The sequence below is a fragment of the Schistocerca nitens genome, chromosome 2 (genome assembly GCF_023898315.1).
Source record: "Schistocerca nitens isolate TAMUIC-IGC-003100 chromosome 2, iqSchNite1.1, whole genome shotgun sequence".
NCBI lineage: Eukaryota > Metazoa > Arthropoda > Insecta > Orthoptera > Acrididae > Schistocerca > Schistocerca nitens.
The window spans coordinates 684,804,194-684,821,554 of record NC_064615.1 but is presented as its reverse complement, the minus strand read 5'-3'; the positions used below and the strand labels follow the sequence as shown (position 1 = coordinate 684,821,554).

Here is a 17,361-nt window from a genome sequence, read left to right as displayed (position 1 = left end):
TTTAATACTGTATGTTGTATACTATTTTGGTGTCACAGTTGTCAAATGACTGAATAATATTTGCGTGACATCATCAGTTAAGTATTGTACAAAATATTGCAGTATGTATTACTGTTGTCGGGTAAATGGACATGTTTGTGTAAGGACGGACTCGTGACGTTTACCTTGTACTCTACACAGCAGGAAAGGTCGCATTGGATGCTGCCGCTTCTAAGGATGAACACAATACGAGAACATATGTCTCTCAAAAACTATTCGCCTAAATATTATGGTGAACACACATTTGAAACAGCATTTTTTTTTAAGCCCATCATGTTGTGCTAAAATTTAACATAGGGTTCCATAAAAAAAAAGGCCTCATATCTCTGTCTCTTTAATAAAAAATAGTACAAACATGAAATGTGATTTATTCAAGTAGCCCCTGTCCCTGCAATTCACTGTCCAAAGGGCATCCTTGTATCTATTACGGTTGGGGAGATACAAGGGGTGCTGTCTCACCCTGTATACACACTTCTGAGTTTTTTTTTTTTTAATAAACTATGAAAATTTGTAACTATTTTAAATTTCAAATTTAAGTTTTAAAAATATGAATAGAATGTTAACTGTTTTACGAAATGATAAAGTTGAAGGACTGCTAACTGTTGGCTATGATACAAATGCATGAAATTCTTGAACTGTCAAAATATTGGTACATAAAGATAAAAGAATTTGAAACTTTTTGGTTCCTTACAAATTATTTTTTCCAAAACCCTCATCCTAAATTTTCTAGACATTTAATAGTATGTTAATTGGTCATAGTACTTGGGGACTGTACAAACCTACGTTTCTAGCATTTGTAGACTTAGAGAAAGCTTTTGACAATGTTGACTGGAATACTCTCTTTCAGATTCTGAAGGTGGCAGGGGTAAAATACAGGGAGCGACAGGCTATTTACAATTTGTACAGAAACCAGATGGCAGTTATAAGAGTCGAGGGGCATGAAAGGGAAGCAGTTGTTGGGAAGGGAGTAAGACAGGGTTGTAGCCTCTCCCCGATGTTATTCAATCTGTATATTGAGCAAGCAGTAAAGGAAACAAAAGAAAAATTCGGAGTAGGTATTAAAATCCATGGAGAAGAAATAAAAACTTTGAGGTTCGCCGATGACATTGTAATTCTGTCAGAGACAGCAAAGGACTTGGAAGAGCAGTTGAATGGAATGGACAGTGTCTTGAAAGGAGGATATAAGATGAAGATCAACAAAAGCAAAACGAGGATAATGGAATGTAGTCGAATTAAGTCGGGTGATGCTGAGGGAATTAGATTAGGAAATGAGACACTTAAAGTAGTAAAGGAGTTTTGCTATTTGGGGAGCAAAATAACTGATGATGGTCGAAGTAGAGAGGATATAAAATGTAGACTGACAATGGCAAGGAAAGCGTTTCTGAAGAAGAGAAATTTGTTAACATCGAGCATAGATTTAAGTGTCAGGAAGTCTTTTCTGAAAGTATTTGTATGGAGTGTAGCCATGTATGGAAGTGAAACATGGACGATAAATAGTTTGGACAAGAAGAGAATAGAAGCTTTCGAAATGTGGTGCTACAGAAGAATGCTGAAGATTAGATGGGTAGATCACATAACTAATGAGGAAGTATTGAATAGGATTGGGAAGAAGAGAAGTTTGTGGCACAACTTGACCAGAAGAAGGGATTGGTTGGTAGGACATGTTCTGAGGCATCAAGGGATCACCAATTTAGTATTGGAGGGCAGCATGGAGGGTAAAAATCGTAGAGGGAGACCAAGAGATGAATACACTAAGCAGATTCAGAAGGATGTAGGTTGCAGTAGGTACTGGGAGATGAAGAAGCTTACACAGGATAGAGTAGCATGGAGAGCTGCATCAAACCAGTCTCAGGACTGAAGACAACAACAACAACAACAACAACAACAACAACAATCAGAGTGGGCAATACTTGTCTGTACAAAATGTGAGAAATTTTTTACGTAGACGTAGCTCTACTCTCGAGGTCAGAAAATCGTGGACACTTAAATGTTTTAAATTAAGCTCCGATTTTAAGTAAATGTCATGCCTAACTGGTATTTTTGAATCAAAATAATTATTTAGAGCATTATAAGGGAGTGGGGAAACAATTTATAATGTTGTTTGAAAGCATTTTACAACAAAAATGAGATATATAATATTTATTTTTTATGATATTATTCACATACTATTACGGTCTTCTGTCACGATTTTACTACTTCGTGACTTTCCATGAATTAGTTGCCTACAATGTAACGATCAACACCGCACATTTGAAAGGAGGTTTTTTTCCATCTACTTCTCATTGAACTTGTATAGCCAAGATGAATTTGCACACGGACAAGGATGATCCAAGAAGAGCAGTTCTTGGGAAATGGGAACTGCAGACTGATCTTCTGATGATGGCCATTTGAAAGCATTAGCAGGAACTTGGGGTGTCATAAAGGAGACAGTTATATCTTGCAGCTCATGAGACACATTATCTGTCCCATCCACCACCGTTTGTCATACACACAAAAATGAAGTGGCTCAGTACAAAGTCGTTCAAAGTGTACTGTGGTCTCTGCATTTCATACACAGTAACAGGCTGCATTTCGTAGAAAACACATTCTTGCAATGTGTATGCCACTCCAGGATGCAACCCAGTAGTGACTTGATTCCTACCATGGGCTTCATAGCAGAACACTCTCCTCTCGTTTTTTAAATGGAATTCCCTTAAGGTACTTTAATTCAGAATTAAAGTGTTTAATGTCCATTACTAATGTTGATATGGTGTGCACAAATCCAGTAGCATCTCTTGTAACATCAACAACCTCATGCTGGAGGTTAAATCTTGTTGCAAAATGTTTACGGATACGTCCTACCCCATCACATGCGCCTTTTCCAGGACCTGTTGCTGAAAATACCTTCTTTGTGTCATAATTCCTGTACTACAGTGTTGACCACGCAAAGCTGAAAGCAGTTTCTAAAATGAGATGCTGCACCATCTGTCACATACATACGTTTAGGAAATGCATGGCCTCTAGATGCTATGTCATCAATCATCATGTTGACTGCATAGCACGCATGTGCACTGTCATGAATGAGATCATCACTGACATCAGCAAAACAGTGTGATGTTCCAAGGAAGTGAGCAACACATGTAAATGTTGATACTTGCGATGTGTGCCAGTGGTAACTTTGAATTTGATTGTAGAAAGCAACAGACCAGTTCTCAGCAAATTCGAAATGGAACTAATGTGTCAGTATTATGTGATGTGACCGATTTTACTTCTGCTGTGGCCTGTCTTTGAATCCCCGGGATATGATGGTGAGCTATTGCTTTCATGACACAATGCCGAACTTCTATTGCTCTACTGTCTTCTTCGCCAACTCTCCTCCCTCCCACAATGTGTAAGTTACGTCACTGTCAGTATCCTGAAGATGTTAGGCTTAAACAGTCATCCCTTCAGCACCTGGACACACAGCACACGCCTGCAACCAACATTTATCGTGCAGCTCTTGACATATATACACAAAAGCACCAGGTCCATCTCTGTGTACTTCTTTTCTGTGACGCTGCCGAAACAAACAAGTTTTAAATTAGTCCAGTAAATACATGTGCTTACTTCCTCCACTGGTTGGCATTTTACCCATTTTGGTCATAAGGAGTAGAATTTTGGTACCAATTTTTAAACTCGGGTTCTCCTTTTTCATTAGGAGATATGCTTTTCTTATTGATCTTGTCATATATCTTTTACCTTTTTCATCATTTTCACTAACAGAGATTACATCAGCCTAGTTAGGACTTTGCCTGCTGCAATGTTTGCCATCACATAGGTAATATTCCATAGCAACAGTAAACGTATCATCTTGCAATAGATGCCCACAGTAAGAATCTGGGCACGTCCAAATACTTTACTCATTCTTTATTTTACGAGATTTTGAAATCAAACAATTTGAGGAAGTAGGTTTGTATTTCTGTATCTGCTGCTTAGAGTAGCTACCTGGTATCAGTGTCAGTAACTGTACCTTCTCAGTATAAGTGGGTGTGCTGAGATAGTCGTATTTAGATTTTGAAACGACACGTAACATTTTGTGGATGTGTTGCTACCATCAGGTTCTGCACAAAGTGCATCTACATTATTCACTTCACAAAGTTTTGAAGATGTTGCTTGTGCAAAACTTGTTTCAATTTCTTCCACTTTCCTTTTTGCATACTGTTTTCTTCTTGTGCTTTTTACCTTTCCTGGATGTTTAAAAGGGGGATATAGTAGGGGTTACAGCAGAAATGCTAACATTCAACGCATTAACAAATTTACACCCAGGAATATAAACACCTCACTGTCTTCTGTGTTTTCACATTCCGGTGATGGTGATTGTTCAGGTGGTTTGTCACTAAATTTCTCCTTGCAGTGAGTGTAGCAATTTGTGTGCAATGGGTGTGATGTTAATGCTGTTACTTGGGGACCAGGATATTTCTCTGAGATACCTCTGACAGATTTCAAACAACTGTGGAATGTTTTTCACTTTTCTTCAAAGTCACCATATTTTGTCTCTCTCTTTCATGGTCCACACACCTCACTCTTCCACAGCTGTATTTCCTCACTGACATTGTATCTAACAAACAGTTCAAACTGAACACACAACTCGATGTAGAATGGCTTATGTGCAAATTCTCACTTATTTGTTATAAACTGAAGAGTGCTGGAAACAGTGTTGCCAACATGCATATTTTACGCGAGAAATTCAGTGATGTGAAAAAACTTCAAATTTTCATCTTAAATTTTATAAGTTAAAGGAAGCACCTAAGTGTGTGGTTGTAAATTAAATTTCAACACGCTAAGATGGAGCGTTCATGCAAAACATCTGCCAGGTCTCCAGTACTTTTGGTTTAGTAGTTATGCTTGTTTGTTCTCTGCTGTTTTAAGAGTTACTTACAAAATATATATTTTTCAAAGGACTGTACCATTTACAAAAATTAAGATGAAACGAAAATGCTTTATGGTGTACAGGTGTAATGCAAATTTTTTTTCTAGATGATTTCGTGACCCCAAGTTGATATGACCTGTATGCTTTGAGATGAAATCGTCCAGTAATTAAATGTGTTTTGCCCTCTTTCTTGCAGTATAAATATATGCAAAGAAGTTGCAGATGGTGTAAGAATTTATTTTGACTTCACTCTGAGTGGCCTGTTATTGTACAATGAAGAAAAAGACCAATATGAACAAACTCGGAATATGAATATTAAAAGGGAGACCGATCATTTGGGGTAAGTTGTGTTTGGTGTTCAAAGCATAGTAAAGTATTAAACACCTGCTTCAGTGATCTGATAATGTCCTTAAATGTTAAAAACTGGAATTTGCTAACAATGGTTTTTGCATGCTGTAAAAAGTAACTATTACTAACTTTGATAACGGCTGTTCGTTTAGTTTTGTGCATTTTCTTGAGGGTGTGGGGAAAATTGTGAAGGCAGAAAGATCACTGCTAATAGTAGTGACTCTGTGATACATGTTACTCTGTGATTGTGGGCTCCAACATGCTGACTACATTTGCCTGCAAATCAATTGCTAGAATGCAATGGATGCTCATAGTTTACTTTTCATGCTGAAACGGTTGCACTGAAACAATTCAAATCTTCCAGAATGTAAAAAAGGAAAACAAAGCAGGTACATTACAGCATTAAATGAAGTTTCTCTCTGTTCCAATTCACGGGATAATTGTCTACTTAATTGCTGTGTAGTTGGTTCCTCAGACCATCTGTATAGACTATCGAAGAGAGATTTATTGTTGAGGTAACATTTTTCTCTTTCTTTTTGTGTGTCAACTATTTCTGTCATCACAATTCTACAAAACAAGGGAAGTTAAATTGTGATCACCATGTGAAGAGATTTGTAGGCGATGGAAACAATCCATCCTTGAAGGGGGGGGGGGGGGGGGGGATTTCGTCTTAATTCTCAGGAGTGTCTGACTTCTAAAGTACCAGAGGTTTACAAAAATATTCCATGGAGATATGTTATTTATTCATTGATGTTGATCAGTCGAGCTGTTGGTAACTATGTGTAATGGTTCCTTCAGTAGGTGACATCAGTTGCAAAATATCCCTCCTCAGGCCTGTGACAGTTGTGGATTTAATTAAGAATGTGATGGTATGCACTGATACAGAGTCCTGAAACAGTCATTCTTGATTCTGTCTGCATGTGTTCAGGTTTCTGTTCACACTTAATCAAATAATCACTTGAAAAAGGAATTTCATACAGACTTCATAATTTGTTGTCTACATCAAAACGTGCATTATGCTTGCGTAGTTGTGGCGTGAGTATTGTTAATGCACTGTGTGTCAAACACAGCAAGGGTGCAGTTTTAATAAGCAGCAATGTAAAGGCTCAGTGTGTTTCCAGCATGAGATTTCACTCTGCAGTGGAGTGTGCACTTACGTGAAACTTCCTGGCAGATTAAAACTGTGTGCTGGACCAAGACTCTAACTCGGGACCTATGCCTTTCTGTGAGGACAAGTTGTGAGTCATGCTTAAGTAGCTCAGTCAGTGAGCACATGCCTGCGATAGGCAAAGGTCCCGACCTGAAGTCTCGGTCTGGCATACAGTTTTATTCTGGGAGGAAGTTTCAGATCAATGTGTTGTCCTGTTTTTTGTTTTAGCGCTTAGGATATAAAATTGTTGGTTTAAGCTTTCTGTTCTGCTCTCACAGCAAGCATTTATTTTAATTTGAAATGGCTTTTTGAATTTAATCCAAAGAAAATAGGTGGATGCAGAACACCTTCCATTTAGTCTTTTAGCATTTTGTTATATGGAACACTAACTTAATGTACTCTGGGTGGGTTAACATTTTTTGTGTTGGATAAATGTTAAGTGATCACAGATAACATTTGAATGTTGGTAGGAGTGCTACAGGTCATAGTGTTTCTTGCAAATCAACCTTCTGCATTTTCATATTGTCTGCGTAGCAGTAGTTAATTTATTGTCAGTTAATGTGTAGTTGTCAGTTCTGTTTGTCTTTGTGTGCAGCATCATCCCGGATGATAGTAAAATTGTGTGTGTGCATGTAGTTTTTTCCAATACTTACAGTTGTGTGCATACTTACAAGGGGAGGCCGCCAATTGTGAATTTCAGATTCGATTCATACTGCGCATAATAAAAGCTCATGGCCAGAGGTGTGATGTGGCAAAGCACCAAGATGCACTTCTCAGCCGTTGTCGAGAAAATCGACAGTTAAAAGAAACCGTTGCAGTGAAATACTCTCTACGATTAATAATATTCCATAGTGTCGTGGCGCAGCGGTAAGCGCTCGGGTTTGTAATCCGAAGGTCGCCGGATCGAATCTCGCACCATGCAACTTTTTTTTTTAGTATTTGTTTTTTGTAATATATATATATATCCCGGCAATCAGTTGCAACAATTATGCATATAATAAGTTGTTGAAAGTCGTTTGTCGTGGAAAAACTGGTGACTTCGAACATCATTATGTTTTCCGAAAACAAATTCCTATTTCACAAATGTTATTAATTGTCTTCATAATGTTAACCATGTATAGTTAACGGAAGACGTAGAAACGATATTCCGAAACGAATATGTATAACGTAAGTCAAACGTTCGAATTAGAATAGAGACCCTACGAACACAAATTCGCTGTGGCAGGTATGAAATATAAACTCCGTTACTCGCTCGTTACACTTGAAGGACAGATGTTGAATGGGCCGAAACGAGCCGCCGCATAACAGCGTAGTTGCCTGCTAACTTCGAAAGAAGGTAGATGCGGTCCCTAGCGCAACTTATAACATCGAACATCGTCGAAAATCAGTGCGGATGAGAGAGCTTTGGTACACCCTGTTAAAAAAACGGAAAAATGGAGGTGGTACAATTGGAGAGCGATCCGCCTTCACCAACATGCATAAGCAATTCATTAATAGTTTTTATATATTTGAAATACAAAAAACTAATAATAAAAAAATTTGCACGGCGCGAGATTCGATCCGGCGACCTTCGGATTACGAACCCGAGCGCTTACCGCTGCGCCACGACGCTATAGAAAACTATTAATCGTAGAGAGTACTTCACCGCAACGGTTTCTTTTAACTGTCGATTTTCTCGACAACGGCTGAGAAGTGCATCTTGGTACTTTGCCACATTACACCTCTGGCCATGAGCTTTTATTATGCGCAGTATGAATCGAATCTGAATTTCACAATTGGCGGCCTCCCCTTGTTAGTAATTACCATGGTCAGAACTGTAAGTACAGTGGATGTACCTTTGGTGAGACTTTGCATGGTTTTACTTTGGAATGAAAATATACTAGTAACTATTGCCAAAATTGTCACCACTCAGTGGATTTTGAATTCTGTCTACCGATAGGTATGAAAATAATATTATTGAGTTTCTGTATTATTCAAGCTGAAGCTTGCCAGATATTGCCATTTGTCGACAACTGTCAAAGAAATTTAGCCATGAAGGTGAAGACTTCAGCAACACACTATACTCGACCAGCTGAATATTTCATTACTGTTGCTGAGGCAAGAATAGATCATTTAAATGCACCAACAAGAGATTATTGACTTCCAGTAACATGAATGGGCCGCTTATCAGAACAAGCAGCCAGTTTATTTGCGAAATAAGTTCTTCCAAGTTCTATTAGATATTCTGACCCCCATTAGTTGCACACTTGGAAAAAACCACAGTTCTCAGAAATTTGTTACATAAAAATCTTGTTTGCCATTTCCTATGAAATGTTATACAGCATGTGCAATTTCCTTATACAATATGTATGCTTCTTCATCCTGAAATTTTAAATTTTGAAATTCAGATTCAGACAGCTGAAATGGTCTTTGTTTGATTAAAAAAAAAAGGAAGCTTTGCACTACTGTCATTAAAAACTCTGTTTTCACCTTGACATGTACCATCAGAATGGTGATAATCAGACATTTCGTTTAGGTGCCAATTTGTGGGTAGGAGGGGGCTATGTAGCCAAAAATATTCGAATGTTAAACCAAAAAGTGAAGTTTATTTTCCTAAAACGAACAATGTTGGAGAGATTGGCTTTCGAACTGTTACATTGAATGATTGTTGTGATAGAGCTGATACTTAGTGTAGATTGGAAACAATGAAGTGTGTCTGAATAATTATGTTTCCATGTTATTGAACTGGCACTTCAATGTTATATGTATGAATCTGCTATGAACTGGCACTTCAATGTTATATGTATGAATCTGCTAGTTCCATGGCAACAAGAGATGACTTTGCATGTGCACAAAATCTGTCCTCCTAAGTGGCATGTGTAATTTTCTGATGCAGTATATGGCTCTTAACTTTGTAATTGTTTCTCATCTGTAGAATTTGAATTCTTGAATTCCATCACTATTGCGTAATCAAAACAGCTTCAATGAAATTTGTAGCTTTCGCACCATCAGCATACATTTAAGTCATACCTGGTACAATATGTGGTTTGTAGATGGAGTTTTCTGTTAATTGTATAGCCCAGTTTTCCATTTAAAGAAACATTTGAAGTTTGTAGCTCTGCCTCCTTTTCCTCTCTCTGGCAGAAGTTATTTATTGTACTTTCGCAAAAGATAAAAGCTTTGCTCCTAAATGCTAATAACCATAACTTAACATAATTATTTTGCAGAGCTAAGTGAATAAAGAAACAGATGATAGATTTAAAGTTAGTTGAGAAACTGAATAATAAAAATAACATTCTTCCAGCATGGGATTGTTATGGACCAGGCAGGGTATGCCTGTTCATAGCCCAAGTTCTGTGTGCATGATGTGTTTGATCTTAACTCTTGGAAGGGGGCATCAGTCACTTACGGGTGAATTCTTCTGCAATGGAGAGAAAAACGATAGCAGTGATGCATAATTTATTAGAAAACCTTAGCCCTTCTGCATAAAAATTCTTGTATCAAAATTTGAACAAATTGTAATATCTTACACAGTTGTGTATTTATTAGGATATATGCTGCAGTTGATAAAGACGGAGAGAATGCCAAGTTCCGTCAGAGTAATGTCAGTCATTTGAGTGAACCAAGCACCAGCCATTTGGATGAAGTTTCATATGATAACAAATGTGGTTAGTATATACTTCAGAATAATCACTTTCCCATCATGTGTATGATCAGGATGTGTATACTAGTGTCATCGGAAATAAATAATTATGTTATAAGAAGTTAATAGCTCCAGATTTCATTGGAATGGTATTTCATCAGTACAGAAAAATAAGTTCTGCTGCTTATAGTTCAGTACTAATGTAACCATGAAAACATTCCATCTGCTGTTGGGTTGAACTTCAGCTCCTCATGTTTTCAATGATGGAAAGAATTAATGTGCGCACAAAAATCTATTTCATAAGTGCAGACTTCTGATTATCAAGGTGATGCCATTTCAGCTTTAAACTTATTATTGTCAGGTGTTTTTCTCACGTTTCAGCAGAATCACTTGATTTTGCGATTACCAGAATTTTGTATCAATGACGTGGAGCAACCGTTGAAGCAAGATATTTTTTCAGTAAAATTAAAACAATAGGCTATTTTTCTGTGTTAAACATATGGTTTATTCTGGTTGATTGTAACATCTAAATAGTATTTATTGTCAATATTCTCACAAAATGTTATTTTTATGTAATTGAAGCTGAAAAATCTTTAAATATCAAGATCTGGTCACATTATCGAAAACCCTCTGTTACTGGCTGATGCTCTGGTGATGTCACAGGCTATGAATAAGACGAAGCTATACTTGGGTTATAGTAGCGTTAGCTGAAGTTAGGGGGTTTTAACATACTTTTACTGCAAGCAGTTTATCTGTTAAGTGGTGGAAAATGCCGTTATAACTTTAAAGTAACAATAGAAATGAATTTTGTGAGCACTGATTGTGGAAACCTTGCCAAAGTTGATGTGTTTATGCTTCACCCATTTAGAGCGGTGATATGTGCAACAATGGACCTTCACCTGCTTCCTGCAACATTATTAAACTTGCTCAAAACTAAGGAATTGTAGAAGTTCCGCAAAAAGATCCATATATTATAACTAGATTGTTAAGTATAAGTCATGAGTTATGACCCAAAGCACAGCAGAATTATTCTTGGCAATATTTAGTGCTGATTTCCTGTATAGAAGATACTCAGATGAGTACTGCACATGTCACAAATTGCATAGCGCAACACATAGCATGTTTGACTCCAGTGTAAGAGGTCATATGTTCGAAACCTGGGAGGATCATATATTTCTAAAAGTTTATACACAAAACAAAAATAACATTAGCAAGAACTGGTTGTAGCAGCTGTTTAGGTCGTAGGCCGTATTATATATGGCTTTGCATTAGTCTGTCTGAGAAATGGGCAATAGAGGATAAATGCATTTACTTTATAAGAAAACAGTTCACTTCTTTGGAAAGCATTGCTGGTGGAGTGACGATATCACTATATGTCCACAGTACAACAAGGTAGACTACGAGGTCGAGGTGACACAGACGTAACGGCTGTGATGTTTGTGAGTGTAAACTAATGTTAGCATCTGAAGCAGACTTACTTCATCTTTATGTAAGATAATGAAACTGCCGAAGTTTAAACAGTAAGGATCATAGCTAGACAGTATGAAGATGCAAACGTTGTTTCTAATAAAGTAAAAAGTGTGTGGTCACTTTGACTAAAAAATATCTTTTTGAACTTGACTTGAGTGAACAGCTGTTGCAAATGTGAGCACATGTAAATAGCAAGGAAAACACAGTAATATTCTGTTTCTGTTGTGTGTGGTGAAGTTTAATTGTGATTTGGTTTTCATATGAAGGGACATTTTACAAATAAGTTAAAATGTTCTTTCATGTTACATTCAAACCAGTGATCTATGGACATTGTCTTATAAAATTCGATGGTTTACCTCTCTTAACAACTGAGCTACCGAATGACTGCAGTGTCATTAGCTAAAACGTCAATTTTCACTAAGTTTAATTTCCTTGAATGATGCTATTCTTTTTTTGTAACAGTGGGAGAGCATATCTTGGAGATAAGTTAACATTAACTTCACAGTGCAAGACATTTTTAATTAAGTTAGTGAACTTCTGCGTCAACATGGTGGCAATTTGCCAGTACAGTGCAACCACATTTTATGCATCTTCTCGTTCTATGGAACAATCGAAAACAACTTTTCAGGGATTCTTGTAGATGTATTTTTACAGTATGGTACTGAACACCATTTGTAACGTAAATTCCAAAACAAGACATCACTGTTAATTACCATTATGACATTAGGAGCAGTGATCTAGCCAGTGATGTCCCAGGCATCACATGATTCGAATGGAGTGTTTTAGTGATGTGTTAATTATTTTAATTTCATTTCCGTTTTTATAAAAGATAGTGAAATGCAAGAGGAAAAAACAGCATGTTGGGAGCATAAAATGGCATAATCAATCATGTAAGACAATTTTCAGAAAATTCAAATTCTGTATTACACCATAAAGAAATTCTTTATCTGTAAGTTAAGGAATTGGGGATAAAATTATAACATACATGTTTCAAACAGCTGTTCATTTCATCATACAGCTGACATGCAGTAAAAATTACTATACAAAATCCCAATGTAAGAAAGTTTTGGGGGTACAAGACCAAATGGATGCAGACTGGAATTGAGCTGTAAACTGTAGAAGAATGGTAACAGGACAGAGATACGTGTAACAGTTAAGTGTACTGTGTAGGGTAGTGAATTCACTGTCTCAAACAATGGAAACTCCAGTATGGAATATCAGCAATATTAGGTATAGGATAGATTGCTACTCATCATAAAGATGACCCCTTAAGCTGCAGATGGACATAATAAAAAATCTTAACACATGCAGCTATCAGCCGAAGCCTTCCTCATCAACGAAAACATACACACATTCACACAAGCAAACACACCTCGGACACACTTGGCCACCACGAGAGAGAGAGAGAGAGAGAGAGAGAGAGAGAGAGAGAGAGAGAGAGAGAGAGGGGGGGGGGGGGCTATAGATGTGCTTGCTTATGGGAATGCGCGTATGTTTTCTATGCTGAGGAAGGCTGTGTCCAATACCTACACCATGTGTAACAGTCTTATCATAGTGCTTGTCTGCAACTCAGTAGGTCATCTTTATGGTGAGTAGCGATTTATACTATTCCTGATATTGTTGAATTTGTTATGTTACCCACCTCAGAGTAGTGGCTTACATAGACTGCAGCACTTAGCAGCATTATGCTTGGTTATCGTGAGTACAAGTGCAGGTTGTTAGCAGTATAAAAGTTTTCAAACTGTGTTGCTCTGTTCACCAGTTGAAATTTATTTCACAGACAGCAACCATAGTACACAGAGACAGTGCACCCTCGAAAGATTGATTTTTCCCCCATTTTTGAAAGGAAATTTCCAAGGAAATCAGTGGTGAGCTAGGTGGCTTGTTTGGATAGAATGGTCACTCAAATACTATTTGAACTGGTGATTATTTAGTGGATGGACGTCACGAAATTGATGATAGTGATAACCATATCCATGACATTTTTATTTTAATTTACTTAGCACATAAACTGTGTTGCTGGATAATGCAGTGAATAATTGTTAAATTGGCTTTCTCAGTATTCAATAAAATCTTTTCATGAAATGACCATTGCAGGTGCTCCATCAGAACAAACTCCAGCAAGTTGACTCCATTGCCAATCAAACATTTCGATGATTTCTTTCACTTCTTTGAAAATATCTTCACCAATAGTAGTTCCTTTTAGTTGTAAGGCTAATAATTCTTCCATTATGTTAGCTTCACATCTGCACTCTGAACAAAAATGCTAATTGAGTTGTCTCACAAATGTCACATAGTGCAAAGTCATCACAAACTTTTTGCAATGTCATTTGCCATCATAACAATTCTGTGAAGGAATTTTTGTCTCAATAAACTTACTTGCTGGATTTTCTTTTTATTTATTTATTGGGACATTGTGTGTCTAGAATGTCAAAGGGGCCCTCAGTATAAAACGAGCTTTAACTAAACTGTCCTGCTGTGTCCAAATCTGGGAAACATTTGTTGTTGCTTTCCAAATTGGAAATTAATATTTTGATATTGTCTTTCTGCAATTGTACTGTAAGCTGTTGTTGAACAGTGTGTTTCATAGAAAAATGCCTCTTCACATTATATTGTTTCAAAACGGTTAGTGATTCACGAGACACAACAAGCAAACTGATTTATGTTTGTACATGTAAAGAAATAATGCTCTCTACATTTCCCTTGAAAGTGACAAGACTCAGCATTTACTTTTCTCTTGTTAATACTAGACATTTTGCGAATAAACTCAGCAAAAGTGCACAAAAGCACTTGTACAAAATTAACAAACTAGCACTCGCTTTAATGCATGAACTGACAGCAGATAACTAGTTTGGTCACCAAGTTATGGGCCCTGCTACCATTGTTCCAGTTGGCACATTTCATGAGTAGTCAGTAATTTTCTGTGCTTTGTTGCCTACTACCAACATTTAGTGATGTATCAATGTGTAGCACAGATGCAGGCAACAAGCTGTATGTTGTTAGCACTCATCCAGAGGTTAAAATGTCTCCAAGTACCCACTTCAATGTAGTGAGCTATCTCCCCCCCCCCCCCCCCCCCCCCCCTCAACCTCCGCATGTACGTGTCAACCCATCGACCATAACTTTGCACACAGACTGGAAATTGTTTCTCCTTGTTATAATCCCACATAGGTGAAATGGCATTGCGCATGCTTGGAGTAAGTAAAACTTTCATTGTTTTGTGTCAGGATCTGCAAAACTGAGGCTACTTGAGCATTAGCAGAAATAATACAAAAATGGGGTACAATGCAAGTGTCCTCCCATCTCCCGGACTGAAACCAATCACAGCCCAAGTCTGGCCCCGTACTTGGTTGTTATGTGAGAAAGGAATCTTCTGTTGTCTCAAAGAATGACACAAATTGAAGTACTGAAGCCATTTCTGTCTTTGTGTAACCTGTTAAGAATCAGAACTGTTGTCTGAATCTCACTGTAGGATGGTGTAAGTGGTATAAGGGGCAGTCAAATGAAAATCAGACAAATGGAAAAAAGTGAACGGTTCAGTATTTCAAAATAATCACCATGACTGTTAATACATTTAACCCACTATGAAACAAGATGAGCAATGTCTTCATGGAACTGTGATTGTACCCAGACAATCACCTCTTTGTTCGAAGCAAATTGATGGCTACGAATGTCTTTCTTCAGGGCATCAAAAATATGGAAATCGCAAGGAGAGAAATTGGGCCACTGGAGGATTTGCAAGGGCTTACCAGCAAAATATGAGCAGCTTATTGTGGACGGACACTACCCTGAAACAGAATGATACTGTCCATCAACATTCTTGGGCATTTGGACTTGATTGTTTTCTTTTGATTTTTGCAAAGTGTCCACATGAAGCACATCATCCTCTTCAGAGTCCCAATCTCTCCCCATGTGACTTCCACGTTTTTGAAGCCATGAGGAAAGACATATATGGCTGTTGATTCGCTTTGGACAAAGAGGTGCACACCTAGCTACAATCATGGTCCTATAGGCAGCAACAAATATTCTTGTATGAAGGCATAGATGGTTTTGTCTTACAGTTGGATAAATGTGTGAACAGTTACGGTGATTACTTTTGAAATAATAAAAAGTTTACTTATTTTTCCTTCTATTTAATTTTCATTTCACTGCCGCTTACACTCCTATCACTCTTTGTGTACAGTACTTCAGAGGATGAAAAATGATGGTGGATCACGGTTCCAGTATATAAACAGTTTGAAAGAGGTTGTAGCATTTTTCAATTGCTACAAGGGTGAGCCGGCCATTGTGAGGATGAGGAGGATGAAGAAAATTATAAATTTGCCAGTATGGGACAGTGGCCAGATGTTAGTTTAGTTATGCCTATGTGATGTTTATATTTCTAGTTTATTATATTACAAATCTCAGTGAATGAAGTAATCTTAATTGCAGTAATCACATTTAAGCACTTGATCAAAACAGTAGCTGTTGTGATGCACATTTCAGTCAGATCTTACATCACGATTGTCAGAAGATGAGATTACACCTTGTCCTCATCACAGAAAACCCACATTCATCAGCAGAAATATTTTAACTGAGGAATATCACATGTTAATATAATACAACTAGTTCTAATATTCTTCTAATATGAAAACACACACACACACACACACACACACACACACACACACACACACACACACACACACACACACACTTTATCTTTAAATTTTCATTTTCAGAATTTATTCTCAGCACTAGTAATTGTGTACTTTTCCATAATTTCAGTAGGTGCCAACAGTTTGAAAAGACATTCACGGAGCCATTGTCATACAGACATAGAGGCAAAAGATTTCATAACCACAGGTAGCACATCTAAGGTGGACGACAAAGAGTCAGAGAAACCTCTTATGAGAAACCCTGACTGTAGTGCCAATAATGGCAGTTTTTTTGTTCTGGTTGTACCAAAGAAAGAACCATTGTCGGAAGAACATGATAAATTGCCCAGGTAACTTTCTCAGTTTATGCTAATCTGATGTAAAAAGTTTTTGTCTTCCAGTTGTAATTTCATTGGAATCTTGATGCATGATATTTATTGTTCTTTCATGCCTGAATTTGCGGTGAATTTATCAGATTACTTCAAGTTTTAGTAGTACTCAGTAGAAAACACCACTTGTAAAGATGTTATATCCTAACATTTAGAACAACTTGGACTCGAGACCTTATGTTCAAATCTTTCACTCCTTAGCCTCATAACTTCACTATCTCACCAACCACTTAACTAAAGCAAAATTCACTTTTAGTGTTTACACTGTTACATTGAGATGTCGAAAAGTGTGGCATCTGTGTGTGACCAAATTGGTTTTATTAACTACGAGGGCTATCCACAAAGTACAGTACGTTTTGGAATTAAAAATAAATAAAGTATTGGAAATTTTTTTTATTATATACAGATGAAAGCCACACTTAAATACTACTTTTCTACATAGTTGCTATCTAAATTAAGGCACTTATCGTAGCGATGGATGAGCTTGGAAATTCCTTCGTCGTAAAATTTGGCCGCCTGCGCCTTCAACCATGTGGTTACCCCTTCTTGAAGCTGTGCGTCGTCATCAAAACGCTGCATAGCCAACCACTTCTTCATTGCTGGGAATAAGTGGAAGTCACTCGGTGCCAGGTCGGGACTGTACGGCGGATGAGGAAACAACTCCCACTTAAAAGATTCGAGAACTTCACGAGTGGCATTTGCCGTGTGGGCCTGGGCGTTGCCGTGACTCAGCAAGATCTTTGAGCCCAACTTTCCCTGCGCTTGTTTTGTATTGCTCTTCTGAGGTTGTGCAGAGTTTGGCAATACCTTTGAGAGTT

General features: G+C 37.5%; 1 protein-coding gene across 2 annotated transcripts in view; it reads left to right on the top strand.

Annotated features, from left to right (window-relative positions):
• LOC126236826 (male-specific lethal 3 homolog) overlaps positions 1-17,361 on the top strand; it is a 123,112-nt gene that overhangs the window by 62,474 nt on the left and 43,277 nt on the right. Inside the window, exons 6-8 of one of the 2 annotated variants that reach the window (XM_049946427.1) lie at positions 5,124-5,267; positions 9,954-10,072; positions 16,285-16,504. In XM_049946427.1, the coding sequence (XP_049802384.1) occupies positions 5,124-5,267; positions 9,954-10,072; positions 16,285-16,504 (483 nt within the window). The remainder of the gene's footprint in view (positions 1-5,123; positions 5,268-9,953; positions 10,073-16,284; positions 16,505-17,361) is intronic. The other variant, XM_049946428.1, reaches the window with a different exon arrangement.